The following is a 27812-nucleotide window of genomic DNA, read 5'->3' as shown; positions in this document are numbered from 1 at the left end:
TCAGTTTTTATTGCGATAGCAAGTATATGGACACTTGAGACGCATTAATGCCGTTGGCGTCACCGTCAGGTTCCGTACAAAGTCAAAGGGCGTCAAAATTGTCCCTCGCGCCGTTTGCCGGATGTGCGAGCGATACCGTGCGAGGTTGAGCTGGCGAACGCGGCTCAATCCAACACCAACTGGAAAGGGAGAAGGCCTTAGTTTTTCGCCCTTTCCACTCGTACTACGTCCGCAGATGGGGCGGTCGCATGTGGTGGCAAAATAGTTCGCCCAGTCATGGCGATGTCGATGTACCATACGTTCGGCTGAAAAGACACCCTGCTGTCCCGCGGCACTGACATTCCCCGGCGCGTCTTTGTGGACGTGCATCTCTTCTCCGTTCAGTTACTCGTGTTTTGCGTGTAGCTGTGAGTGTTTCCGTGTCTGCGAACTTTAGAAATGTGAAAGGAAGGACACTGAAATGACGTGAAAAGGGCTGTGTACCGCAATGCCGCGGCAACTACGCCGGGGAAACGAAGGTGCCCGTGTTCTAATTTCTGAGGAAAGAAACACTGAGGAATGCTTGAATACGCGATGTGACGCAGGAAAACCTTTCGGTCACCGAGAATTCCAGGGTAAGCTTAATTTTTTGGTATAGCATTGTTATTTTGTAGCAGCACCAACAAGGCAACACACCGAAAGATGGGACAGAGCTACCGCCGACGTCGTCCGCGTTCCATCCGCGTTTCTCCGCGTTCACGCTGAACGCGCGCAGTTTCCCTAACTGCACCGAGCGTCTGTGACGGCGGCTCGGCAAGTTTAGACACGGGAAGGAGAGTTGGGCTCACTCGTCGTGTAGCGTCGGAAGTCGCTGCCTCTTCTCCATCACGCAACGTTTTTGATACAACAGGTTCCTGTTGTAGATTTGCGTTGACTTGTGTTTGCGCAATTGCATATCGTAAATTGCGCTCGTTTGGCGTGAACGCGGAGAACGCGGACGGCGTCGGTGGTAGCTCTGTCCCATCTGTCAGTGCATTGCCTCGTTGGTGCTGCTACAATTTCATTGAAAGAAGATATACATAGAGCTGTAGATGGCTCACAAGCCGCACTTCTATATGTAAAGTGCCCATGGGTTTGCTCATTGGAGGTAAAGTTTATTTCAAGGTATGCGGTTTGAACTTCACGGAGGAGGACATTATCCCAGTAGCCTCGCATACCGATCAAGCCACTCGCCACACCATCACAGTGCCACTATCTTAGTGCCTCTATGTGCGCCTTCGGCCGGACGCTGTGCCGTCGAAGTTCCCGATTTGTCCGAGCTACATGGCTAGGAAAGCTGCGTAAACGGAAGACCCTGACTCTATAAGCGCGCGCGCATAGAGCATGCTACCCTCCAGAAAACCGTCGCTAAACCCAACGGGGCGTTTAAAAGAGCACGCGAGGAGGATAAAGGAACTTCTTTGAGTGAGCTTACCAACCACTTGAGGAACCAAGCGGTGCAGTTTTCGGACGTAATAGAAAAAAAAATGAAACGTTTCTTCTCATTCACATCGTCGACGATGAAGCATCGTGGCCCAAATACTCTGTTTGCGTGAAAGAAGGCCAGTGTGATGCTACATGTTATGAAAGCGGCTTTAAGAAAGCTAGGCACAAATCTGTGCGTTCCCGAAATTGCTAACGGTAAAAGGGGTATCGTGGAACTCTTTGAAGGCAACGGGAAGTGGGACTGTGATCAGATGTGCAACTCAGTGGCAAAAATTCGCGAGGCTGTTTGTTTACTCCTGTATCAGTTTTCGACGTCCCAAGCAGAAGACGACGCCGACTGCAGTCCATTTTTGAAAGAACAAGTCGCTAGGTACCTATCGATAAAACAGCTCGGACGATACTCTGCTGATTTCGTGGTGTTCTGCTGCATTCTTTTCACTATATCACCCCATGCGCATGCTTACATATGCAGCCATGGCAGCATGACCTTGCTGCATCCTATGACGATCAGACCAGTGTGCTTGTCCTATGGCATAAGCCCTCAACAAGAGCATCAGAGCAAAGCATACCTCCGTTACATGACGAGAAAAATTCTTGACCTGAAAGATGACCAGCGCTTTGTCACAGTTATGGGAGACGAAATACATATAAAACCCAACTTTGACTACAAAGGGGGCAATATTACCGGCGCTGAAAATGAAGCTGCAAACTGTGCGCATGTTCTCATGGTGCGCAGCCTGACGTGCATATTCAAATAACTTGCGCACATCGTGCCACTGCACAGAGTAGAGGTAAGGTTCCTGCACAAGAGGGTTAAATATGTTATTTGCGGGATGGAAAATATTGGTTACCGAGTTGTGTGCGTCGTGAGCGACAAGTCTGTGAACATAAAGCGATGTCCCTCTTCGAATCGCCTCCGTCTAACAGAATTGTGTATCAACGCCCGTCAGACCCTGCAAGGCCGCTGTTCTTTGTTATACACCCGGGACACATACTAAAATGCATACGAAATAAATGGATCAACCAGAAGAATGACCAAGTTTGCTGCTACTTCCCTGAGATCCGATCAGATGCGCGCCAGTCTAAGCGCAATCAAACAGCCTTATTTACGACAATCAAGGATCTTCACAGCAAACAGTATGACCAGCTGTTGAAACGTGGCTATGGGCTGTAGAGAAAAGCCTTCTGCCTTTCGAATATTGAAAGTCAGAACGTAAAGCTTGCCTTACAAATATTCAATTATTTCCTTACCTGAAGCGTTATGTGATCTTGGAGCAAAGCACAGCCTACTCTCTTTTGAGGCCACTGCTACATTCATTGAGAACAAACTCAAGTGGTGGAAAATTCTAAAGTTGAAAACTCCGTGCAAGAGAAAACGGCTGAGAGACCAGTTCCAACAACCAGAGTTCTCCGTTGACAACAATCCAAAAATCGACTTCTTGCACATGCTTTTGAAATGGCTGGATGAGTGGGAAAACAAAGGCCTTGACAAGGGTACTCTGACAATGGCGGCTCACGCTGCTCTCGAACACACTACCCATTGTTACGCTTGGCGTGTAACACCCGGGGCAAAAAGGATGCTCAAAGATCATGCCTAACCAAAACGGAGGATAGATTCCTAATTTGGTATGGTTGTCTCGAGTGGTTGCCGGTCTGGCAGTCCCTGCACTGATTACAGGCCCCTTTGTGTGTGTGTGACTCTAGGGGAGAACCGTTTTCACGAACTGTGCGACTCTAGGGGAGAACCCTTTTCACAAACTGTGTGATTCTAGGGGAGCACCCTTTCCGCGAACTGTCCGACTCTAGAGGAGACCCTTTTCGCAAACCAAACAAGACCCGCGGGTTGTCGCCAGAGGAGGCAAACACGTGAAACGTCGCCTAGGAGAAAGGATCAGCCGCCCATCCCCGACCAGACTCAGTGAATGTCACGTGACGTTGACGTGAGCAAGGTGCCGCCTACGATTTCAGCGGGCCTATTTAAGTGACCCCACAACGTACTCTTTAATACCCAACGTACCCCAACTTTGGACGACATCTAAGAGATCGTCTCCTCTTTGTCCTCGTAACAACGTTCGAAAGGAAGGTGTCAGGATTCATGACCGCATATGGTGAGTGCATGGCTTTTCTCCGCTCAGATATCACTTGGCTTTAGGTATATTGGGCAGAAGTACAAAGCATTCATTTTTCTTTAACCGTTTACGGAAGTTTTGAATACATTGAAGTTGTTATAGAGTGAAAAGTTAGCAGCACTAAGGGCAGGCATGAACTTGAAGGCACTTAAGAAGCCGGAATTGTTTAACTTGGCCAGAGCGTTGAACCACCAAATTGCAGAATCGAAAAGAAAGTCAGAGATCATTGAGGCGATCGAAGCGATCATGGCAGACGACGATGAACTGAAGGAACGCCTAGGGAGCATTGCGGATAAGGAGGAAGAGCATAAGTGCCTAAAAGAAAAAGAAGAGCGCGAGCGGGCAGCATGTGAGGCCAAAGAAGAGCGCGACCGTGTGACACTCGAAATGAGGCGCCTAGATATTGAGTTTCTGATGGATCAAAATACTGAAAGACCTAGCACAGAGGCACGAAAAAGCGATCACCGAATTACAGACTTGATGGCAGCTTACGCAGTAGGAGGGGGCATATGTATTTTTCTGGTGCAGTTTGAGCGTGCGGGTGAGAAGGCAAAATGGCTGCAACGCTTGCTTACGTTGCTGCTACGTGAGGTAGCTGATATCATTGCCCGCATGGGGAAAGAAGCAATGAAGTTCGATAAAATGAAAGCGAGCCTGCTTAAAAAGTATGGATTATCAGCAGAAGCATTCAGGCGAATATTCGGGGAGGTCAAGAAGACCAAAAGTGGGTCATACTCAGATTTAGCATACACCTTAGAGGTAAACCTGAAAGAATGGCTCAGAGAAGAGGGTGCATTCGGCGACGCCGAAATGACACTGCAGCGCGTTGCATTAGAACAGTTCTGCCACCGGCTGCCAGAAAACATCACGTATTGGGTTCAGGATAGGCGATGCATGGACACTATCACGAGAGCGGCCGATCCCGCTGAGGAGTACATAACTCGCCGTGCGTTCGAAGGCAAAGAAGCTCCCAAGAAGGAGATGAATAAATACAGACTCCGCAAGCCAGAGTGATGGTCAAAGTCGAGTCAGTATAAATCAATTAAAGGTCAGATTCGGGGATAAATAGTGACAACAACAGCAAGGGAACGGACGAGTCACCCGAACAGAGGGCATAAAGGCGAAAGAAAAAAGCTTTCGAGGCAAAGAAACCACTAATTTGCTACAACTGCCAGCAAACGGGGCATATCTCCGTGGGGTGCAGAAATCTCAAACTAGTGGTCATGGCACTAAGTACTAGCGAGGAAAATGTAAACATGCTAAAACCGTGCCTTCGAGACCTCATGGTAAACGGCAAACCGTGTCGGGTGCTTCGCGAATCGGCAGCCAAAAAATGGACGTGGTGCCGCCGTCGTATGTAGAGGAAAGCCAGTTCACGGTACATTGTGCTTGGATACTGCAAGCCGTAGAGGACTCCAGTGTTTGTCTCTCTGTGGCAAAGATTCGCATCGAAGGCACTTTTAGAGTCGTGGACATTGAACCCGCCGTCTCGGCACCTCTCCCATCACAGTATCCATATTGGTTTTCTAAGAAATCCGAGTATTTGCTACGACGTAGGGGAATCGGTTTGAGTGAGGGAATAGTACAGGCCTTAACTCGTTCCAAGGCAAGGGAGCTCGCCGCCAAGGCGGTGTACAAATGTGCAGTGGTGGAGGAAACAGGTTTTACGGAGGACTCGCCAATCAGCACCAAACAGGACAGCCCTATAGGGGATATTGCAGAAGGTACACTAGCTACTGAAGAGGTCAAGAAAGCACCGGAGCCTGAAATTTCTCGAGAGGCCGAATGCAGAAGAAAGTTATTAAATGTGAGCCCTGCCGCATTGATTGCTGAACAGGAAAAAGATTCCACCCTGCGGAACCTAAGGCCAGGCGCGAAAGAAGGTGTGGCCAAACAGAACGGAACGTTCTACAAGAGGGCAGGCGTCCTATATAGAAAGTACGCTAGTCGAAAGGGAGTGTAATTCGACCAACTCGTGGTGCCGCGTCCCTATCGTTAGCAGCTCCTGCGCCTGGTCCACGGGGGCTTTTTGACAGGACATCTGGGCATTCGGATAACAAAGAACCGCTTACTGCAGGAATTTTACAGACCCGGCCGCTTTTGGGAAGGCAGAGCATTCGTGAGAAGCTGCGACACATGTCTACGCATAGGCAAGCCTGAAGATAAGGCTAAAGCGACAATGATCACGGAGCCGATTACCACGGAGCCGTTTCGCTGGCTCATAATACACACAGTGGGGCCACATCCTGCAACGCAGTTGGCTATCGGCATATTCTCAATGTACTATACCCCGCAACGAAATTCCCAGAGGCGGTGCCCCTCAAAGAACTAAGCTCGGGGGAGATCATCAACGCGCTTTTGTCTACCTTCGCGAGAGTGGGGTTTCCCGCAGAAATCCAGTCAGATCAAGGATCCGTCTTTACGAGAACACTGACCTGGACGTTTCTGGAAACGTTCGGTATTAGAATTATTCATAGCTCTATGTACAGTTCCCACTCAAACGTGGTGGAGAAAGTCTACTCAGTCATCAACCGGCTTTTGCGAGCCCTTTGTTATGAACACAAAGGCGATTGAGAGGTTTGCTTGCCGGCAGCGATGTTCGTGCTTCGAACTGCACCGCACGAGTCAACAGGTTTTTCACCTTCAGAGATCGTTTATGGTCGCTGCCTGCGGTTCCCTCTTCATATTGTTCGAGAAGACTGGGAATGACGAGCGGACGACATTTTGGTTGTGCCCTACGTGCTAGAGCTGTTAGACCGACTGCACACATCTCAAGAATTAGCAAGGCAGGGAATGCGCAAGGCTCAAAGCAATGCTAAGCATTACTATGACAGGACAGCTCGAAACGTGACGCTTTGAAGTTGGGGAAAAGGTAATGATCCTGACACCCTCATTGAAAAACAAACTACAGGCTCAATGGGAAGGACCGGTTGACCTAATTCAGAAATTATCTTATACAAACTACGTAATCACGGTACCGGGAAAACGAAGGAGACCATAAGTGTACCAAAGCAATTTACTTAAACCCTACCGGCAGAGGGAGGCCATTGTGAACATGTCGCTTAACTAACCTGAGTAGATGCCTGTCGACTTTCAGTAGTTAACATCAATAAAGGGGGCAAAAGACATTCACGAGACCATGGACAAGCGAGTACTGCAGGCGGAGTTGAATCCTAGGGCCGAACTGAGGGAACTCGTGTTTGAATTCAAAGACATATTTTTGGACACACCAGGCAGGACCACTGCGATCGTTCACGATATCAAGTTAACCTCATCAGATGCAGTTTGTTCGAAAGCTTATCGCGTTTCCCCTCAGCGTCAAGTCATGGCCGCTGAAATAAACAAGATGTTAGAGCTAGGTGTAATCGAGCCAGGAGACAGTGATTATACCTCGCCTCTTATCTTGGTTGAGGTCCCAGAAAAGGAGCCGCGGCCATGTATCGATTACCGCAGGCTCAACTTAATCGCGAAGGACCAGACCTACCCAATACCGCATATTACGGAAGGGCTTGAGAGAGTCAGCAGCGCTAATTTCATCTCTACGCTCGATTTAATCAGAGGGTACTGGCAGGTTCCGTTCACCGAAAGGGCAAGCAGGCTTGGGGCGTTTATTTCCCCGTTGGGAACCTTTTTGTCGAAAGTCCTGAGCTTTGGATTGAAGAATGCTCCCTGTTGTTTCTCTATCCTTACGGACCAGGTGCTACGGGAAATGGAGGACTTTGCAGTTCAGTATCTTGATGCCATAGCACTCTTTCCTTCATCATGGGCGGGCCATATGCAACACTTGCGAACCGTGTTGTGTTGTCTACGAGAGGCCAACTTTACTGTCAAGGCTCCGAAATGCCCATTGGGGCGCGCGGAAATAGCTTATCTAGGTCATGTAATAGGGCAAGGCTATCGTCGGCCTTGCGAGGTTAAACTGGCCGCAATAGACAGCTTCCCGCAACAACGCACCAAGCGGGACATCAGGTAATTCCTTCGTTTGTCAGGTTATTACCAAAGATATATCCCCCGTTATTCCAAGATTGTAGGTTCTCTCACAGGGGCTCTCAGAAAAACAGAACCGCGAACGGTGGAAAGGGATGACGCAAAAGAAAAGGCCTTTAGTATGCTGAAGAAAGCACCAACGAGTCAGCCAGTGTTGAACGTACTCGATTACTCTAAGCCATTTCTTCAATGTTATGCAAGCGACCGGGCTATGGGGGTGGTGCTTTGTCAAAAGAGAGATGACGAAAATGAACACCCCGTACTGTACGCCAGTAGAAACCTTTGAGTTCGTGAGGAAGCATACTGTGCATCAGAAAAGAAATGCGCCTGCGTGGTATGGGCAGCGCAGAAGCTAGTTTACAATATCGCTGGTTCAAGGTTCACCATAGAGACTGACCACTGTCCCCTCATATGACTGCAGTCCATGTCTACGAGAAACGACTGTCTTTTTCGCTGGAGCTTGGCTCTTCTACAGAACACATTCGATATCCGCTACAAAAAGGTTAAACCTAACGGCATGCCGACGGTCTGAGTCGTTGCTCCTGGAGTAGCGAAAGCCTCATGCTCACTCTGGTTTCCATGGCATTTTTTTCAAACATTTTTTTATTATCGCGAAGTTGTAGTTGATTGTTACATGATTTTAGTAAACACGTCTTAACGCCTTCAGGAAATGATGTTTTTAGTGTTTAGGAGGGGGGGGGGAGGACGCGCGAAAGGGATGGGAAAGCAGTAGCGGGTTTTCTTTTTTTGTAAAGCCTGGTGTGTATTGGGGGAGCGTGGCCTTGTGCAAGCTTGCTTTGTGGCTGTGGGTCCGGCACTGTTCTGGAGTGATTGCTTGCCCAAACAGGAGACGAATAGTTGCGAGACCGCTTCGCAAGTCCAGTTTCACCAGACCGGACCAGGGAGAAAGGCATACAAGAGCCCCACGAGGACTCATGAACGACTCCATAGAATCTACAAGCTACAAACCAAAGGTTCGTCACCCCGGAGGGAAATTCTGCTGCTGAAACGCCGATCCCTCGCCCCGTGGCTGATGGCCCCTATGCGTCGGGATCTTCCTCCCCAGCCGGAGACGCTATTACGGTTGGCGTGTGACACCCCAGGAAAAAGGGATGCTCGAACACCATGCCTGATCGAAACGGAGGATGGATCCCTAATTTGGTATGGTTGTCTCGGGTAGTTGCCGGTCTGGCAGGCACCCCGCACTGATTACAGGCCCCTTTGTGTGTATGCGACTCTAGGGTAGGACCATTCCCACCAATTGTGCGACTTAGGGGAGAGCCCTTTTCACAAACTGTGTGACTCTAGGGTAGCACCCTTTCCGCGAACTGTTTGACTCTAGGAGATACCCTTTCCGCGAAACAAACAGGACCCGCGGGTTACCTCCTGAGGAGGCAAGCACGTGCAACGTCACCTAGGTGAAAAGATCAGTCGCCCATCGCCGACCAGACTCCGCGGGTTGCCGCCAGAGGGGGCAAGCACGTCCAACGTCGCCTAGGAAATAGGATCAGCCGCCCATCGCCGACCAGACTCAGTGGATGACACGTGACGTTAACGTGAGCAAGATCCCGCGTAGGATTTTACCGGGCCTACTTAAATGGTGCCGCAGTGTACTTTTTGAGTCATTTATTCTCTTCTTCTATATCCTTCACCAACTATTGTATAAACAGTGCAAGCTTCGCACTAGAAATCGTCTCGTCCCTGCCTGGTTGCCATCGTCTACCGGACGCCTGCTGTCTGCCGACAACGCCACGCTATCCAATAGTAACTGTGGTCGAGGTTCGTGAAGTCGGCATCGCAACACTATACGCTTGTTCAGCTTGCTAGGTGCCGCTTCGAAGAGCTTGGGCTGTGGTATGTCCTTTTTGGGATGATGCAGACTGACTGCCTAGAAGATCGGTTTGGACAGTATAGGCAACTGGCAGGTGCGCGGTATCACGTTTCCATTAGGCCGATTTATGAAGTCCAAAACGTGCTGTGCCTGCAGAGCACCTTGCCTACGGTTTCCACTGACCAGCAGTGGGAATGTGTATGCAAGCTGGTAGAGGCACTACATCCAAGCTGCAACGTTGCTGTAAGCAGCGAGCTTCTGTTCAAGATGCAGGACGTCCTTCCGATCCTTGTCTACTTTGCAGGATATGGAGTGTACGAAACCCTGAACAAGTTGAATTGCGCGAAAGGCACGGAGGCGTTGACTGCGGATTAGACGCTCACAGTCTCTGCCGCCCGTGAACATTACGATCTCGTGAAGCAGTTGGACCGAGGAGGTCTGGTGTACCCATTGATCTTTGCACGTAACGCTATTGCTCACAGCTACGTTGTCGTAGAGCAGCTCCCTATGCAGCCAGAACTGCTACTAATGCCCGAACAAGGCCAGGTCATCACGAAGCTGACGCTGTAATTGCTGGCTAACGAAGGGCAATCTGACTTGAGCGCCTGTGGAAATAGTCCCACGAGCGAAGTTGTACTAAAACACATCCTCCCGTGCAGCACGAACGTTTTGCTGAAGAACTATTTTGGCAAGCTAAGTGTGAAACTTCTCGACGCTGCCGATAAGAAAAAAAACGAAAGCCACTAAACTCCAGAACAAATAGGTGTATTGCTCCTATGTAGTGCAACCGCAACATGAAACTGGATGGTGTAAACAAATGTTTTGCTCCTATTACTTTCTAGCGGTCAAATTTCTTTTAAAATACATGCATGCTCGTTCTCACAAGAAAACAAGAAGTTTCCGCACGGTGCATCTGCGACACAACTCTTGAGCAGCTATCCGTATTTTTAGCAATCCGCCTCATCGTGGGATCTCAAGGGGAGAGAGCTAAGGCCTTAAGCTTCTCTAGAGGGTGTTGCTCAGTCTCGCGTTTGTGGCTGAGGAAGGCGGGCCGAAACAACATGGCCGTAAACGCGCCCTCTCCTGTCGCGCGCGAGGCATTGATGTGAGGCGACGGGCGGGATGGGGCAGCGCGTTGGATGGGGGCATGCTACTCCGGCGGCTGCTGCTTGCGGCGCGGCCGTGCTGGCGCGGTAACTTGAACGTGATCTGCTAGATAGATGAATGGATGTTATGACCGCCCTCTTTGGAATGGGGCGGTGCGTTGCGCCACCAAACTCTTGCTATTATACTGCGTAGTGTCCTACCTAGGTTAACAATAAAAAAAAAACACTATGAACTCCAACAACCTAATTTTCTGATCCCCTATTGCACACTGTGCTTTTGTACGTCTCCGTTTTTTGTCCTTTCCCTACATTCATTCCCCCAATCCTCCAATCGCCCCTTACTAATCCCCATTGCCAGACTTGTTTACTTTTCCACTGCTCTCGCTGAAACCAAGGGCTTCAAGGAGGCCAGTGGTGAATAAATCGACCACTGGGTAGGCGTCTTAACGTTCTAATAAAACATGCTCCACAGTTAAGCTTAAAGAGAAATATGTAGGAGCAATAATCACTCCCTCATGCACCTTGCCATACCAAGGGCAAGAAAACGCAGTGCTAGATGCTCCGATAACTAAAGCAGAACTCTTCGCGGCAGCGCAAGCTGCGAAGAGACATACTGCTCCAGGACCAGATCAGCTCACAAATGCTATGATCCGGAACCTGAGCGACGAGCACCTAGAACAGCTTACCCGGTATTTATTGAACAGATATGGGAGAGGGGCGTAGTTCCACAACAGTGGAAGGAGGCCAAAATCGTGCTTATTCCGAAAGCAGGAAAACCTCATGATCTACAAAATCTCAGGCCGATATCACTAACCTCCTGTCTTGGCAAATTATTTGAGAAGGTGATCCACACATGTCTCACGTCTTACATTGAAGACCGCAACCTATTTCCCGCTAACATATTCGGCTTTCGCCAACATTTGTCGACTCAAGATATTTTCCAGCTACTTCGCGAAGAAGTTCTATGCAACACCACGGTTGGTGCGGAACATCTCGTCCTGGCTCTTGATTTAAAAAGCGCATTCGACACTATTTCACATGAACTTATTTTATCTGAGCTAAGTGACCTCGGTTGTGGACAAAGAATCTATGATTACGCCCGCTCTTTCCTTACCTCTCGCATCGCGACAATAGGCATTGGCACTACGCGCTCAGACCCTTTTCCCATGCCCAATAGAGGTACACCGCAAGGGGCGATACTCTCCCCCCTTCTTTTCAATATCGGCATGAGACGCTTAGCCAAAACACTCGACGTCATACCTGGGCTAGGGTACGCGATATATGCAGACGATATTACCCTATGGGCAACCAGTGGCTCGTTAGGACAAAAAGAAGAAATCCTGCAAGAAGCAGCGACCGTTGTTGAAACCTTCGCTCGCAGCAGTGGAATGAGCTGCGCTCCCGATAAATCAGAATTTATCAGGATACGAGGTCGAGGCCGTCAAACTCACGAGCCGGTGAACCTCTTTCTAGGAGACAGCCAGATAAAGGAGGTCCAAAAATGCGACTCCTCGGACTGTGGCTGCAAAGCAACAAACAAGAAAGACCACACGATTAAAACCCTTAGGACTACGGTGAAACAGGTCTCCCGTATGATCCGTAGAGTAACTTATCACCGAAAAAATTTCAAGGAAACAGAGATGATCCGGCTTGTTCAGGCTTTTGTGCTGTCGTCTCACATATAGCCTCCCTTTCTAGGGCCCCACGAATACAGACCTAAAGGCCCTAGATGCGTTGATTAGAACGTCGTACAAAGCGGCTCTCGGCCTACCACAGGGAACCCCTACTGAACGCCTGCTGGCCCTCGGTATTCACAATAACTACTAGGAGCTACGGGAAGCGACGCTCATATCGCAAAGGGATCGGCTTAGCTTAACCTCCTCTGGCAGAAAATTACTTTGCCGCGTGGGTTACCCTACTCGTCCACAGTATGCGGGAGAAGAACCCGAATCTCTGCCCAGAGTCCTTCGTGAAAGGATCATAGTAGCCCCAATCCCTAAGAACATGAGTCCAAAATACCACCGGGGACGTAGAAGTGCTCGAGCTCGAAAGTTAATGCAGCAATTCGGTGGAAACCCGGGCACAGTCTACACAGATGTCGCTCGATGTGGTGCTTACAAATACGCCCTCGCAGTTGTAGGAGTGGCCGCAAATCAAGGGCTTGTGACTTGCGCCACGGCTAGAGTTGCATCTGCGAATACCGCAGAAGCTTCAGCCATCGCGCTAGCTATTAAAACTAAGGACGCTCTGGGGCAATCGTCGATAACTCTTACAGATTCCCAAGTCGCATGTAGACTATTCCTCACCGGGAGGCTACCACACAGCACCACTCACGTATTAGGATCCAGCCTAACGCATAAACACATGATCATCTGGTGCCCGGGTCACGCAGGACTCGAGGACAATGAAAAAACGGACGGCGCAGCTCATGCTTTTGTCAGCCGAGCGGTCGACCACTCTGACGAAAACCCCTTCTTACCACGAGACATCCTTGAGCACCAGCGGCACGAGCGAAGAAAGTACAGTGCACCACACCCTGACCTATCCAGGCAGGATTCTTATGACTGGCGCAGAATACAGACGCACACATTTCCAAACCTTTAGTTGCAAAATGCCATTCACCCAACGCTGTACAGCGTTCGCTGTCCTTGGTGCTCAGGCCGGCCAACTCTCGCCCACATTACGTGGGACTGCTAGAACAGGCCACCCAAAATTAATACACCAAAAATAGCCGGCAAACTTTCCGGAAGGGAGCAGTGGGAGACTTGGCTCGCCAGCGAGGATCGCGAGATGCAGCTAGCGCTCCTCGACCAAGCACGGCGGACCGCTCAAGCCAGTGGGGCCCTGGACTAGGGGCTCCACCCACTCGCTTTCTGCATTTTTTTTTCTTTTAAATAAACGTTTTGATATATATATGCTCCATACTTTCCCTAGCTTTACCGCAGCAAGCACATGCTTCTTCTTTCTTATATCTCGCTTTATAGGTGCTTGTTCTAAGGCATCTCGATCTCGCTACGAAGAGTAATGAGCTTCCCTGTGAGTTATCATAAATTATTTCTTTCCTGATTTCGTTTTTTCCTCTTAAGTAGTTCTTATGGCAGGTTCATTATCCATTGCCGCCACCCATCAGATTATTTCGGCATCTTTGACTTTCCCCTTGATGTTTTTTGTTGCTGTGCTGCCCACCCTACAGGCCGCATACTTGCTGGTAAGCTTCTTAGTTCTTTTCCTACACTGTGAATCAATGCTTTTCCTCTACAGATACTTCATCACTCTGCGTGCCCATTTACTTTCTTCCATATTCCTCAGTCGTTCTTCATACTCAATTTTACTGCGAGCTTCCCTCGCTTCAAAACTAGTCCAGCCTATATCACCCTGCACAGCTTCATTTGTAGTCTTCCCGTGAGCGCCCAATGCGATGCGACCCACTGACCTGTGGTTCACATCGAGTCGTGATTGTACCCCTGATTTAGAGCAAATAACCGCTATTCTAAAAGTAAGTCCTGGAACCATTACACCTTTCCACATACCTCAGAGCACCTCGTACCTATTGTATCCCCGTAGCGCTCTGTGCTTCATTATGGCTGCATTTCTCTTCCCCTTCACTGTTATTGTTTTTTTTGTGTTTCCATATACATATTGCCTTCGTTTACGCATATACCAAGGTATTTATAGTCTGTTACCCGAGGTACTTCCCGGCCCTGTATCGCCACTGTCTGTTCACTCATCATCAGCCTGGTTACGCCCACTGCAGGGCCAAGGCCTCTCCCATACTTCTCCAACAACCCCGGTCATGTACTAATTGTGGCCATGTCGCCCCTGTAAACTTCTTAATCTCATCCGCCCACCTAACTTTCTGCCGGCCCCTGCTACGCTTCCCTTCCGTTGGAATCCAGTCCGTAACCCTTAATGACCATCGGTTATCTTCCCTCCTCATTTCATGTCCTGCCCATGCCCATTTCTTTTTCTTGATTTCAGCTAAGATGTGATTAACTCGCGTTTGTTCCCTCACCCAATCTGCTCGTTTCTTATCCCTTAACGTTACACCTATCATTCTTCGTTCCATAGCTCGTTGCGTCGTCCTCAATTTGAGTAGAACCCTTTTCGTAAGCCTCCAGGTTTCTGCCCCGTAGGTGAGTACTGAGTACCGAGTCTGTTCACTGTTTTCATTCAATTACATAACACCTGATTTTCTAACACTAAATTTCAAACCTAAATTGTTGCCTTCCTGTGCACAGATATTCGCCAGACATTGCAAAGCGCTTTGCTTGTTATCTAGCAACACCATATCGTCCGTATAAAATAAACCTGGAAGCTGCTGCTCTGCTACTGTACCCGCCTGTTTGTATGAGAGATTAAAACCGATATTACTTCCTTCTAGAGCGCTCTCCATCCTCACCGTGTACATCATAAACAGCAGTGGGGATAAAAGGCACCCCTGCCTCAGTCCCTTGTTTATATGAACTTTCTCCTCGCTCCTCATCCCTTCCCATTCAACGCAAGTGGTATTTTCTAGGTGAATATCTCAAAAGCTGTAGAAAATCGTCACCTAAGCCTTCCCCTTCCAGAATATCCCACAAAATGTTGCGGTCTACGTTGTCATAGGCTCCTGTAATGTCTAAAAAAGCCACCTATAATGGTCTGCTTTCTACTTTTGATATTTCAATACACTGAGTAAGAACAAATAAGTTGTCATCTAAACGCCTACCTATTCTGAAGCTATTTTGAAGTTCTCCCAAAATGTCATTATTCTCTGCCGATACTTGAAGCTTTAATTTGATTGCCTGCATTCCTAGTCTGTATATTACCGATGTTGTGGTCAACGGTCTATAGGAGTGAATTTTGTTGTTCTCCCCGTTACCTTTATAAATTAAGTTCATTCTACTTTGTCGCCAACTGTCTGGTATTCGTTTATCTGTTCAAGATTTTTCCACTGCTTTCACCGGAGTTTTCTTACTTGTTGGTCCTAGTTCATTAATCAGCCTAACAGAAACCTCCTCGAGCCCTGTGGCTGGCGATGTTCTGCGATGTGGCCAACGCACGCCCCCGCACTTGCCCTATCTTCAAATCAATCTGGGATGTTTGTAGGGCATGCGCAGTTCCGGTCTCTTCGTATGCGCTGTGCTTACGACGTCTGGTTGGCGTTGAAGCGAGGTATTCACGAATGTCAATTCGACCGCTACAGCTGCTGCGATTACCCACTCCAGCATATTGATAGCGAGTTTCCGCGTTCATGGAGAGAGATGTTTTCATGTTTACCGGTGCGCACGTGACACTATGTTAAATTAGCTAAACACGTTCATGGGCTGGTTGGTTTGAATCCATGATCGAATGTGTAAGCGTGACTGAACGAGGAAGTTCAAAGAAACAGACCCACAGAGGCAGCGCTGTTGCTGGGTATGTTTCTTTCCGCGTCCTCGTTCAGTCGCGCTTACACATTATATAATTGTTAATTTAGTAATTTGGCAAGCCAATGTTTACAAGTTTGTACGGCCGATAAAACTGCTATCCTTACTTCGCATAGCACTCTACTAATATGCTATCGCAATCGGTGCTTCACCTTCCGGGGCAACTGCAGCTTTTTTATCAACAATCTTGTCATCTGATCTTATCTGGTTACGCTGAGGCGGTTTAGAGAAGAGTTGGCGAGCGACCTTCGAAAGGGTTAAGGAATGAGTAAGATGGGATTTGTTTGTGTTTTCTTCCTCTCCGTCTCTGTTATGTCGGGCTGCCTAAGTCAACAGTCAGATGAGGACAGTGTGGGAAGACAAGTTCGACTATACCTGCCGTGGTTGCTTAGTTGCTTTGGTGTGGTGTTGCTAAGGACGAGGTCACGCGATCAAATCCCGGCCACGGAAGCCGCATTTCGATGGAGGTGAAATGCACAAACACCCTTGTACTTGATTTAGGTGTGTCTTAAAGAACCCCAGGTGGTGAAAATTAATCCGGAGTCTCGTGCTATGGTGTGCCTCTAATGAGACCGTGGTTATGCACGTAAAGCCCTATATTTTTAAGATCGAATATATAGTGCTCATAGATTTAGTTCTTATAGGTTTGCCATTAGTTGCCCCACAATAAAGTCATAATAAAGATTTTGAAAAAGTAGTGGTAGGATACTGTTTTATGTCAGACCACCTTAATTTCGAAAGATGAAAAGTATATTATTAGATCAATTTAGAAAGCTCGCGATCTGATAACGTTATATAATGCGTCATATATTGAGCGCACTATAATAACGGTGGGCTTAAGTAACGATAACGGAGAAAAAATTGTCACACTGTTCGTTTGCGTACATGCAAACCCTAAATCCAATGCGCTGAAACCAAAGATCTGAAACAGTGTAGGATAGCAGAATGTTTTGCACTAACTGTAGGATTTTGCTGTAGTGCGAGAACAACGTAAATGCACGTTTTTCATTTCACCCTAACTCCAGGTGGCAAGGTCTCCGACTTGGGTGCCATCGATGGGCTCAACTTGTGGCCGGCTTTGTCAGCAGCGAAGAGCAGCGAAACGGAGTCTTGGCCTCGCCGTGAGTTTCTTGTAAACAGCGACAGAGACTCCGGTCTGTCGGCCTACCGAGATGGCGACTACAAGCTCGTTTTGATAGAGAAGCCTGAGGGGCGTCAGAAGATTATTCCCTTCAAAGACCCCGGGCTTCAACAACATGTCCCAACGCCCGGAAATAAGCAGCCTTGGTGTCACGACGTAAACACTGCGGCGGCTTACCTCGACTCGCGGATGACATCGTCGCTGTCGTGGAAGGCACTGCAGATATTACATGGCGAAGATGGTTTGTTCATCGCTCCTGAAGGATGGCGTCAGCAAGCCATGGTGCATTGCGATTTGGCAAACGTTTCTGTCTCTGCAGTCGGGCTTTCCCAGGGCACTTACCTCTTCGATCTGTCCCGCGACCCATGCGAGGTGATCAATCTGGCAACACAGCGGCCGTCGGTAAGGAAAGGAGCCACCGATGCCGGTACCACAGTCTAAGATTGAAATTCCTATGGTGTATTAGAAGGCGACTTGTACTAGTTTTCTAGCGATTTTTATTAAGTTCTTTACTGCATTCCTTCATGATTATTCTTTAAAAGTATACAGAGCAGACCCTGACCTAGAACATATTTATTTCTCGTCCCTCTGGATCAGCGTTGACAGAGTTTTTAAATGTGAGCTTGTGTTAAGAATTATGTCACCGGCTAGGCTTACATGTGCCAAACTTCCTTAAAAGTTTCACGTGATTGTGGGTGAAGGAAGAGTGATTAGGTTAGTTGCGTCCTTGCAAACAATGTTATACCATCCTTTCTTTTCCTAAGATAAGGAAACACCTTTCGAGCACCTCATTCCCACCGATTTACACTCTCCTTTGATGGGTCCAATTGATGAGGCTACAAATGTTTGAGAAAAGTGTTTGACCTTTGGTAGGTCACGTTTTAAATACAAGGTTACTTCTGGATGTCGTATTAACACGAAAATCATATTTAACTATACCTCGCCATGCCTAGAATGCGTAGCACTAGCCATCAATTGAACATATAAAGAATTGGCTGAGGTTTAACTTTTGTAAACCTAGTAAACACGAGCGAAAGGGCTGTTTGGCTTGGTTTCGCAAAGGCTATGCACACAGTGTTTCAAAAAAGTTAGGCCACAGTATTTAACACACGTTACACACGCTACCGGAGGGTTTCTCCGTGAAGTCGCTGTGAAACCTGGCCGTAGCAGTCGAGCTTGCCGCTAGCCGAAGGGTAGGTTTCATCAAATGTTTTTTATGAGTGTCATTGCTTGCATACACGGCTTCGTATCCTTCTCCTTGTTGATCGTCTTGCTGAGCAACGGCGGCGGTTGCAGTAGCTTAGATCTTGGCACGCTTATGCGCTCGGTAAGTTTCTCTATAACGTGCTAATCTGGCCTCTCTTTGCTCCGGTGTTTCAGCAGGCAACTTTGTCTTTGCTTGAGAATTCGCAGCCTGCCATCTAGCAATATCTACCAGATGATTGGATTCAGCATGTCGCTAGCGCTGAAGCGCACGCGCAGACGGCCCAGCCGGCGCACCATTCATGGCATGGTTGAGCAAACAAGTGCCGGCGAAGCAGTCTTTTAACTCTCTCCTAGTCCCATGGTGCTGCAGCGGAGGGTCTCAAGGCGAAGGCACCTTTAACGCCTCTGCACAGCGGATCACGTGGCTTGACGTCACACTTGCCACACTCGCGCTCCGGCGGGTCAAGTTCATTGCGATGCGATGATCTTGAAATACGTGGCGTAGTAGGGCTTTCGCTTTAAAAAACGAGTGTAAGTAGCCGGAAACGGCTGGACATGTGAGTATTCGTGACGCTTTCGCTTCCTGCCCTACTGCCGCCAAGTGTCATTCAACTTAACTGTCAAATGCTCCACCAGATATGGAGGAATGCCTAAGTTCGTTCGGGTGCATCATTTCGTGCGTTCTGCCGAACACGGCGGGAGGGAGGGCACGCGCATCAAACAACGTAATGTACTGATAGTGTTCAGAAGCTCGTCCGAGTGCGCATGCGCACTGTTATCCTTCTGAGCAACCGGATCCGAAAGCGGCCCGCCAGGCTCAATAATATCTACTCAGTGGCCGGCGTTGAAGCCATAGCATGGCTATGTCACGCGGTATATGCACCAGGTATTTCATCTACACGATGGAATACTTTCGATGCAATACTATAACAGCAATACTTTCGTTCAGTCCAGGTGCGTAGCCTTTTGCATATTTTTAAAGATTGGCCAAGTTACGTGAAACACCCTGTAGAGTACCCATGAACGTATCCAATTCATATTTCGCAGCGTCTACTTCGCAGTTCACAGACCACAGTACATTTTCCTCGTCGACTTGTGCTGCAAGTCAGTGTAGTTCCAGGCTTTGATTAACATGACGACGTTGAAAAGAACTGACTAAATGCCTAAATGCTATCTTCTCAGCATGTGGAGTCGGACAATGGAGTACTAGTGCGGCTGGTAAGGTAGTCTGCGGTGTAATCAGATTTGTCCGGATTTTTACGTTTAAGCACAATAACCAGTTCTCACACCATAATTGAATACAGGTTAAGGGAGGATGAATTGAATGTTGTAAGCTTTCAAGTATACGACGCTAGAGAACGCACTCGTCTGCACATATACGAGTGTTATATGGAAAAAGGTAAACTCGTTCAGGTGAATAAAAATGAGAGGGCTGAGGAGAGTCTCCTGTGCTACACCTGAGTTAACTGGACACATAGGCGATCAATAATTATTAGCACAAACGAATTGTCAGAAGTTGGTTGCGAAAGCTTTTTTTCCAGTCATAAAAAAGAGGATTAAATTGAGACGGGATAGCTTCAAAGTGTTATGTTTCTGAGAAACTTTATCAAATCAGTCACCGCGATATATGCTGCTTTATTATTTTTACATTTTCTGCATTTGTAAACAAAAAGAAAAGATCCGGTATAATAGTATGTTGCTTTCACTATTATAATGAAATTTGTGTGGCCTTCCACGCCCCTGTTTGAGTACCAGAGACATTGTACGTCAGTGAACCACTCTGAGAGCCGATTATGCATACGTCGTCTACGTATCATTTAGATGTGTGGTGGCCTAGTTTTGCACAAATCGTATTTCGTCATAGTTGTTTTGGAAGCAAACATTTTATATAACTTCCTTTTTTTCATAGGGAAATATGGTGTAACGTACGTCAGTTCTATGTTGCGTTGGCTCTATATTGACGGGCTGGTTGAAAACATCATGACCCTCGTGCTTCGCAGGTGGTCGCCAACCTATTGGAGAAGCTTGAGTTCTACGCAGCTGTTGCAGTGCGGCCGAAGGAACACGACACGAACCCAAGGGGGTTTCCCGAGGTCAACAACTGTTCCTGGGGGCCCTGGGAGGAAGTGAAGCAGACTTCCTACCACGAGTGTGAATGCAAGGGGAAGTCGCCAAGTCGTGGAATCTTGACATATGCGTCAACATATTTACTCCTCGTCGCGTTGACTGTAGTGGCCATCTTAATTAGTTGTCTCGTGCTTAGGCCATAAGACCTTTTTTCGAACTTTTCGGTAGCTCATTACTCGAAATACAAAAGTAAAATACATTCTCGGGTGTTGCGTATCAAAACCATCATTTCGATCACGAGGCTCGCTGCAACGGGAGGAATTCTGATTCAAGTTGACCACCTGGGGTTCTTTATTGTGATCTCAATGCACGGTACACGAGTGATTTTGCATTTCTCCCACATCGGAATGCGGCCGCCGGGGCAAGGATTTCATCCCGCACCCTCGGGCTTAGCATCGCAACACCAAAGTCCCTACGCCACCACACCGGTTCATGACTAAAACTACGAGTGCAGACATTCACCACCTTTAAGTGATTTGGAGAGTCACAACTGTATCGCTTGGTGCAACTAAAACTGCGAGTGCAGACATTCACCACCTTTAAGTGATTTGGAGAGTCACAACTGTATCGCTTGGTGCAACGTACAAAATGATTCGACGCCGTGTTCGTCTAGCGGGGCGTGGTTCTTTTCATGCGCTAAGTGTGCGCACCTTGTACAGTTTTCCAGGGTGTCTCATGCAGCTGCGCTAATAAGCACATACGCTGAGCATAGGGCCGTTGCAGCACCAATGTGCTGTTCAAGCTGCGCACTCTGTTGATCTAATCTACGAAACGTGTGGTTTTGACAATGTATGTTATCCGAACCATTTTTGCATAGATGTTTCGAAGAGTCAGTTAAATATAAGAGAGCGGAAGAGTATTAATCAAAAATGGTGTCTAAGCAACAAACAGCCCTTTTATCCCTTGACAAAACATATAAGGGGTTGATGCGCAGAAAGCATTTATTTAGACTATAAGCAGTCTTTACTTATGGGTCCTGATCTGCCCAGCCCCCCCCCCCCCCCCTATAGAGGGAAACCTTGAGTAATTGCCCAAGCGCCTATTAAATATATATGCTGTGTCAGAAATGCTCAAGGACACATTTTGTTATTTTACGTTATTTAAACTTAAGAAATTTGTGTTATTGAATCGGTCTGTATGTGGCCAGAAGAGTCTTGAATAGGCTTGAATAAATGTTCATGTAAACTCGCTAGGCGGTAAGGTTGTGTGTACCAACTCACTGTTCGCTTGTTGGCGCACTTAGGTAAACGTTACATGAGTCACGTGAGGAACAGGAATTCTGTAGAGATTTATGATTTATGTGTGTGGCTGGAGAAAACCCATTGTGAAACCTGGAATGTGATTAAGAAAGTATATGGTGGCGAAGCATTATCGAAAAGCTGTGGCTTTGAATGGCACAATACATTCGCGGGGAGGGGGGGGGGGTGGTAGGCGAGGCGAGATTTGGTGCAAAACGATTCCAGGGGCGCTATAACGTAAAACTATTCCAAACTTTTCTATTCCAATTCTGCTATCAGCCCTCCGCGATTGGTCTAAAACTTTTTTCGACCACCCCCCATTTCACCTGTCCGTCACGCGACGTTACAAAAACCGCAATACCTCCCCATCTGATATGATGTGTGCACACTGATTATGCATGATTTGACAGAAAAAAGAAAAACAGTTATTTCTGATTCGACCCCTTTTCGCCATTAGCCCTCGGCTATTGGTAAAATGTTTTCGGGCTGCACCCACTTCACCTATCTGTCACGCGACGTCACAAAACCGCACGAACTCACCGCGTCAAAGTGACGTGTACGCGATAAAGATGCATTAATATGCCGAACAAAACTGAATTTTTTTCGTTATAGCCGCAGGCTGCCCCGTTCCGAAAGGAATAAAAGATAGCTGCCGCCGATCGCTGAGACGCTGGCTATTCGCACCTGCCGGAGAGCATAGGTGTATTTGCGTATAATAAAACTTCTTGCGTGACCGTGTAACGTTTTTAAGCACTTTCGACACGTTTACTACCTCATTCTGCCAACTCTTCTTTGCTGAGGGTAAATTTTAGCTTGATTGTTAAGCTTCCGTTGCATACCGCCGCGATTTTCGACCAGCCACCACAAGCTAAGTAAGGGAAAGCCGACCAATCGCAGACGCCGTTACCACCCTCTTCATCCGGTTATCGGTTTTCAGTGCACTGGCTCTGCCCTAGTGAATCCCGCTCCACTTGAGCGTTCTCCTCGCCTCTTGTCAGCCAATTAGATACAACAAGCCGCTCAGTGTAGGCAATGTTATTCATTTTTCAAGCAAACAAAAGGGACCTCCTATGAACGAGGAGAGCGTTTGATTGGTCTGTTCAGACAACCCTATGGGTGACCACCCGGTGCTTGCGTCGGTGGTTACGCAAATTTGACGTCAGGAAATTGGAATAGAAACATTTTGGAATAGTTTTACGTTATAGGGCCCCAGGGTCGGCCACCTGTCAGTGCCACATAGCAGTAAACGGAGCACGTGTAAGGCGGTTATCACATAAAGATCACCGTGTTTCGGAACCAATGATAACAGAACAACTGAAATTCAACATGAATGTCTATCATCAGATCTTACGTAATCATTTCCTAGAAACGGAAACGCAATAGCCGGCGAACAGAGAGATACCCGAAGAACAACTGCTGCTGAACTTTCGGAAAGCGCCAGATGTGATCCCACATATGTGTTAAGCATTAGTGAAAGTTGGTTTAATTGCTACTAGTATGACTGGCAACAAGCTACAAGTGTCGTATGGCGTAGTGAAGGTGTAACTCCTCTAAAGAAGTTCACTCATTGGCTGCCAATACCGGTGATGCGCTGGTTGGGAGGCATTATTGGTTGAAACAGCTATTAGCAGATGACATGACAGCTGGGGTGCAATCTTGTACGCCTTCCGAACTCGAACGGAGGCGGTCCGTTCTTTCCGTCGCGAAATTGGCGGTCCGTTCCGTTGCGTTTGTCCGATAGCAGACAACACGGAATGATTGACAGCAGATATCACTTCACAATTGACGTCATGGCGTTCTTCACCGTTCAAACTGACCAACCGTGTGCGGCTCGGTGGAACGGGCCGCCTCCGTTCTATTTTGGAACGCGTACAAGATCGCACCCCTGATATATGCTGGTCAATGTCAGAAATATTGACCAACGATGTTTCTAAGTGTCTACTTCAACATTTGTTTGTTTTATTGCATTGTAAGCTGATCATCGTATAACTGTTTCACTTGCGGTCGCAGCCCGTCATTTATGCACCTTTCATTGGGCTACTGGGCGCTCTTCGGAAGGACATTCTGCCAAACTTTGGCACACAAAATCCATCAGAGCAGTCGAAAGTGCACAATCTAAAGAGTGCAAAAGAAAAAGTGGAAGCGTTTGGAAGTGTGAAAAGCCCGGTGGTGCTCCCGAGACGCCATAACCTTTCACACTTTCTCGCACAATAATTATTGCATGAGTGGCAGCTCGGGTTGTGAACTGAAATGTAGGGCTTTATATTGGCAATAAAATTTTTTTCGCCTTTTCAGCATTTGTTTCCGTACAATGTTCTTATTGAAAGCGACAGCGAAAGTTTCATAGTGCGTGTATGGGGCGGGACTAATTTTTGAAGCAGGGCCACGCAGCACGTGTAATATTCGACAGTCAATCAGGTAAGCTACAAACATCAAAACCAAAGAAAATATTCATAAACTTTTTTATGCTAGAGGTTTGGCACAGCAGGAATACGCATCCGCAGGACAGTAAAATCATACTGACATTGATGTGTTAAAGGGACCCTGAAACGATTTTGGCGATTTTCTACAAACGTACTGAGTCGTTAGAGTAGGTTCTTCTGATCATTAATTGATGCATCTAAGTGCTCTGCGTAAAGCGTGTAATTTATTATAAGGTTTTAAAAATACCCATCGCTGCCGATCGCAGCGCACTGCTCGGCGGAATTTTAAGCCGCCCCTACCCATATGATGCAAATAACCCATATTACGTCACATGGGCGAGCTATCTGATTGGCTGACCAGGGCGCGTGGTCGATAATTTTTCCAACTTTATGGTGAACAAATGATGCTCGTAATAGTTGGAATGTTAGTTACTTTGTTTTTGTAAAAAGAAAATAACTTAAAGAGAATACATAAGAATAGTTTTTTAGTACACTTCAGCACTTCCGGCACACAGCAAGTGTCGTCTGCTTGTGTTACAACGTACTCCATTTTGAAGAGAGCTCCGCGGTCAGAGTCGGTCTCAGTCTTTTCGCGAGCACTATGATTCGACTTTGTTGCCTTGTGGACTGCAAACCTAGCGACCTGCAAACCGCGAGTCCAGTATTAGGGCAAACGCAAGCGCAAGGGGACAGGGTCTGGCCGCTTGACTGTGCCGGGATGAGCCACGAGGTGAGCAGAAGGGCAAATGTGAACGGTCTGCACGGTGCAGCCACCTGGTGGCACAGAGCTCAACCATACACAGTAGCAGCAACGAAGTGTATTCTTTGCTGCTGGTGTGTATTTTTCGCAGGAGTGTAATCATCAACACGTTGATTTATAAATGTTTAAAATGTTTTACACTTGGTTAGAGCAATATTAGCGCTTTGTTTGACTGGTTAAGCGCTGCGCCAGCAAGTGTCTGGACCGTGCAGACCGATCAGGCTGCTCACGTACGTCTACGCTAAAGTTCCTTCATCAGCTTGAGTTTATGCCTGCACTCATTTGCCGAAATGACCAGCTTGCCTGTTTTTATCGGAGTACCGGACACGTTCGGCGCTACGACAGAATGCTCGCAACGCACGCTGCTTCGATAGCTCTCGGTCGACGGCCAAGCGGCTAGCGGAGAGGTCTCGCGCGGGAGGGGGCGTGCTCCTAAATAACCGGAAGTGAGCGATGTGACGTCGCATCGTGACGCTGAACCAGTGAAGGCGGAGCTTAGCGCCACTCGCTCGGCGAGCGAGTTGAGGAGGAAAAGCATAGCTAGGGAGGAGGTTAACTTCTAATCGCTTGCAGCTCCATTAATACGTAACGCTTCACTTAAATTGTGGTGCGAATGTTCTACGCGCCTACAAAATTTGTCCGAACCGTTTCAGGGGCCCTTTAAACAGTTTGCGGGAAGCGATTTGGGGGCCGTCTCCCGATGTCTCATCTGGACAGCGCTTCTTATTTGCCAATACGGCCCCTCACAACTGTATCGCCATGTTTCTCTGCTATATCACATCACTCATATTCAAACGGTCCATCGGTGCGTGGTTTCTTTTTCTTTCTGCATATGAAATTGCCACTGAAGGGGATCCATCATGAATCAACTCATCAAACCTAGATGAGTTGATTCAAGCAGCTAATGAAACTTTACATAAATTATCCGAATGGTCTTGTCGTAATTCGTTACAAATCAACAGCTCTAAAACCAAGGCCGTTCTTTTCCGCGCGAAAGGAACGGCTTGCAAGTACTCACATAAACTGCTACTAAATAATTTTGAACTTGAACTTTCAGAGACTGTCAAAACATTAGGTATTATCTTTCATCAACATATGCGGTGGGATTCACACATTGAAGAATTATGTATTAAACTAAGAAAAGCTCTAGGTATGCTAAGGAGGTGTCAGTCGTTTCTGCCGGTTCCCCAGAAACTTCATATTTTTAATGCGCTTTTTAGTTCCCACCTACGCTACTGCCAGTTGGTATGGGCATCTGGAACTCAAACATTAAAGAATAAGATATATACACTTCAGAAGTGTGCTTTGCGGGCTGTTGCCAATTTAGGCTATAGCGATCATACATCTCATTTATTTATAAAATTTAAGGTTTTAAAATTCAGTGTTGCCTATGAACATCAATTGTTGTTGTCGTTAAGGTCAGAAATTCGTAGAAATAGCCAAAACCTAAGAGGTTTAGCGCAATTACAGCCGAACATATCATTGCGTCCCATCAGAAATTCTGAACACTGGCACATTCCCCGAACACGAACGAACTACGGTCTCCAAATGTTAAAATTCACCATTCCACACATACTCAATACGTTCAAGCTGACAGAAGATCACTTGCGTGTCCTTTCAGGTAGGGAGCTATTCAACATGTTTACATAATCTGCAACAAACCTAGAAAAATTCTGTCTATCTAAAGCCCTCCTTTCTGTTTACAGTATGTCTTACTGTTATGTTACCTTGCAATAATTTACTTGTCGTTGGTTTTTTTTGTGTGTGCATGAATGATTGATGTACTTGTAGGCACCCAAGGGCGCATATAATTATGTATACTTGACAATTATTGTACACGTTTTTACTTATTTTTCTTTGATATGTTAAGACTGTATGAAGTTTGCTGTGCTGTCGTTCTGCTGCTTTGTACGGATGGGAGGTGGGGCTAGTCAAGCTGCATCAGCGCAGCTTTTTTCCCACTTTCCACGCCACAACTGTTCTGTGTAAAACACACTGTACTGTTAGTGGTGAAAATAAACTTCAACTTCAACTTCAACATGAGGCACAATTCAAACTGCGGTGATTGAAGGTCTGAAGAGCATTTTGAATGGAATTTTTCTGTCGTGTAGAAGAAAATAGACATGTCCTCTGTGAGCTCACGGGCGTCCATTTTTGTTCTTGTGACTATCAGTTGCACCCAGCTTTCCTGAAATGTGCGCGCAGACTACGCCAATCATAACATCTGCTCGTGTTTTCGGGTTTACCCGAATTATGTTAATCCAAACTTTTTTTAAAAGGAGGAAAAGCAATGGACTGGTACATTCTATTTGATGCGCACTTGTCAGGATTATAGAATAAGAATAAATTCATAGGATGCCCTTCATAACTTTTATGTATGATCATGCACCAAATGGCAATTAATGTGAACTGCTAGCTTCAAGCTAGGTATTCGTGAATTGCTCGCATAATACAATGGTTATGTTCCGCCCAAAAGCCACCATTACCAGTGCACCGCAATTACATTGCCATTTGGTGTTCATAATAATGAAAAAAAGTTTACAAAAATCTGGCCACTTGTCCATATCCGGTATTAATATTGCTTGTGTTGATGGCAGCAATATTATTACGTTATATAATATACAGTATTGCAAATGTTATATTGTATAATAAATTGCGCGGTTGACGGCAGTGCCGGGCACAGAGACGTATGGCCATGTGTCCGAAACTACATGTGCAGGTAAAGGTACAAAGGGGTCGCTTGCCAATGTTGTTAAAGATATCCGCACCTGTATTGTTTCTTATCATATGGCATATAAATACTGCATTGTTACTATGAACACAAATAACATACTTTGTATAAAGCTTATTGCGATGGTTACCTGTTCTAAAGAATCATATGCGCAATGCATGTGCTCCATATAATCAACGCACATACATACATTGTGCTCTTATGTGCTAGACTCACCAACTAACTCACTCCAAGAGCATAATCGCCTCTGCCCAGCCTGCT

At 47.1% G+C, this 27812-nt stretch overlaps 1 protein-coding gene and 1 pseudogene across 1 annotated transcript; both read left to right on the top strand.

Annotated features, from left to right (window-relative positions):
* Positions 1 to 344: 344 nt before the first annotated feature.
* On the top strand, positions 345 to 20873 carry LOC139052018 (arylsulfatase I-like). Its single transcript, XM_070529087.1, has 3 exons — positions 345 to 614; positions 16951 to 17468; positions 20273 to 20873. Exons 1-3 carry the CDS (start codon positions 488 to 490, stop codon positions 20540 to 20542), a joined length of 915 nt encoding a protein of 304 aa, XP_070385188.1. The 5' UTR covers positions 345 to 487; the 3' UTR covers positions 20543 to 20873.
* LOC139052038 (uncharacterized) lies at positions 1108 to 2222 on the top strand (annotated as a pseudogene).
* Positions 20874 to 27812: the final 6939 nt, after the last annotated feature.

Source organism: Dermacentor albipictus, unplaced genomic scaffold (genome assembly GCF_038994185.2).
Source record: "Dermacentor albipictus isolate Rhodes 1998 colony unplaced genomic scaffold, USDA_Dalb.pri_finalv2 scaffold_17, whole genome shotgun sequence".
In the NCBI taxonomy this organism is placed as follows: Eukaryota; Metazoa; Arthropoda; class Arachnida; order Ixodida; family Ixodidae; genus Dermacentor; species Dermacentor albipictus.
The sequence above is the reverse complement of the archived record's forward strand: the minus strand, read 5'-3'. Positions and strand labels throughout refer to the sequence as shown.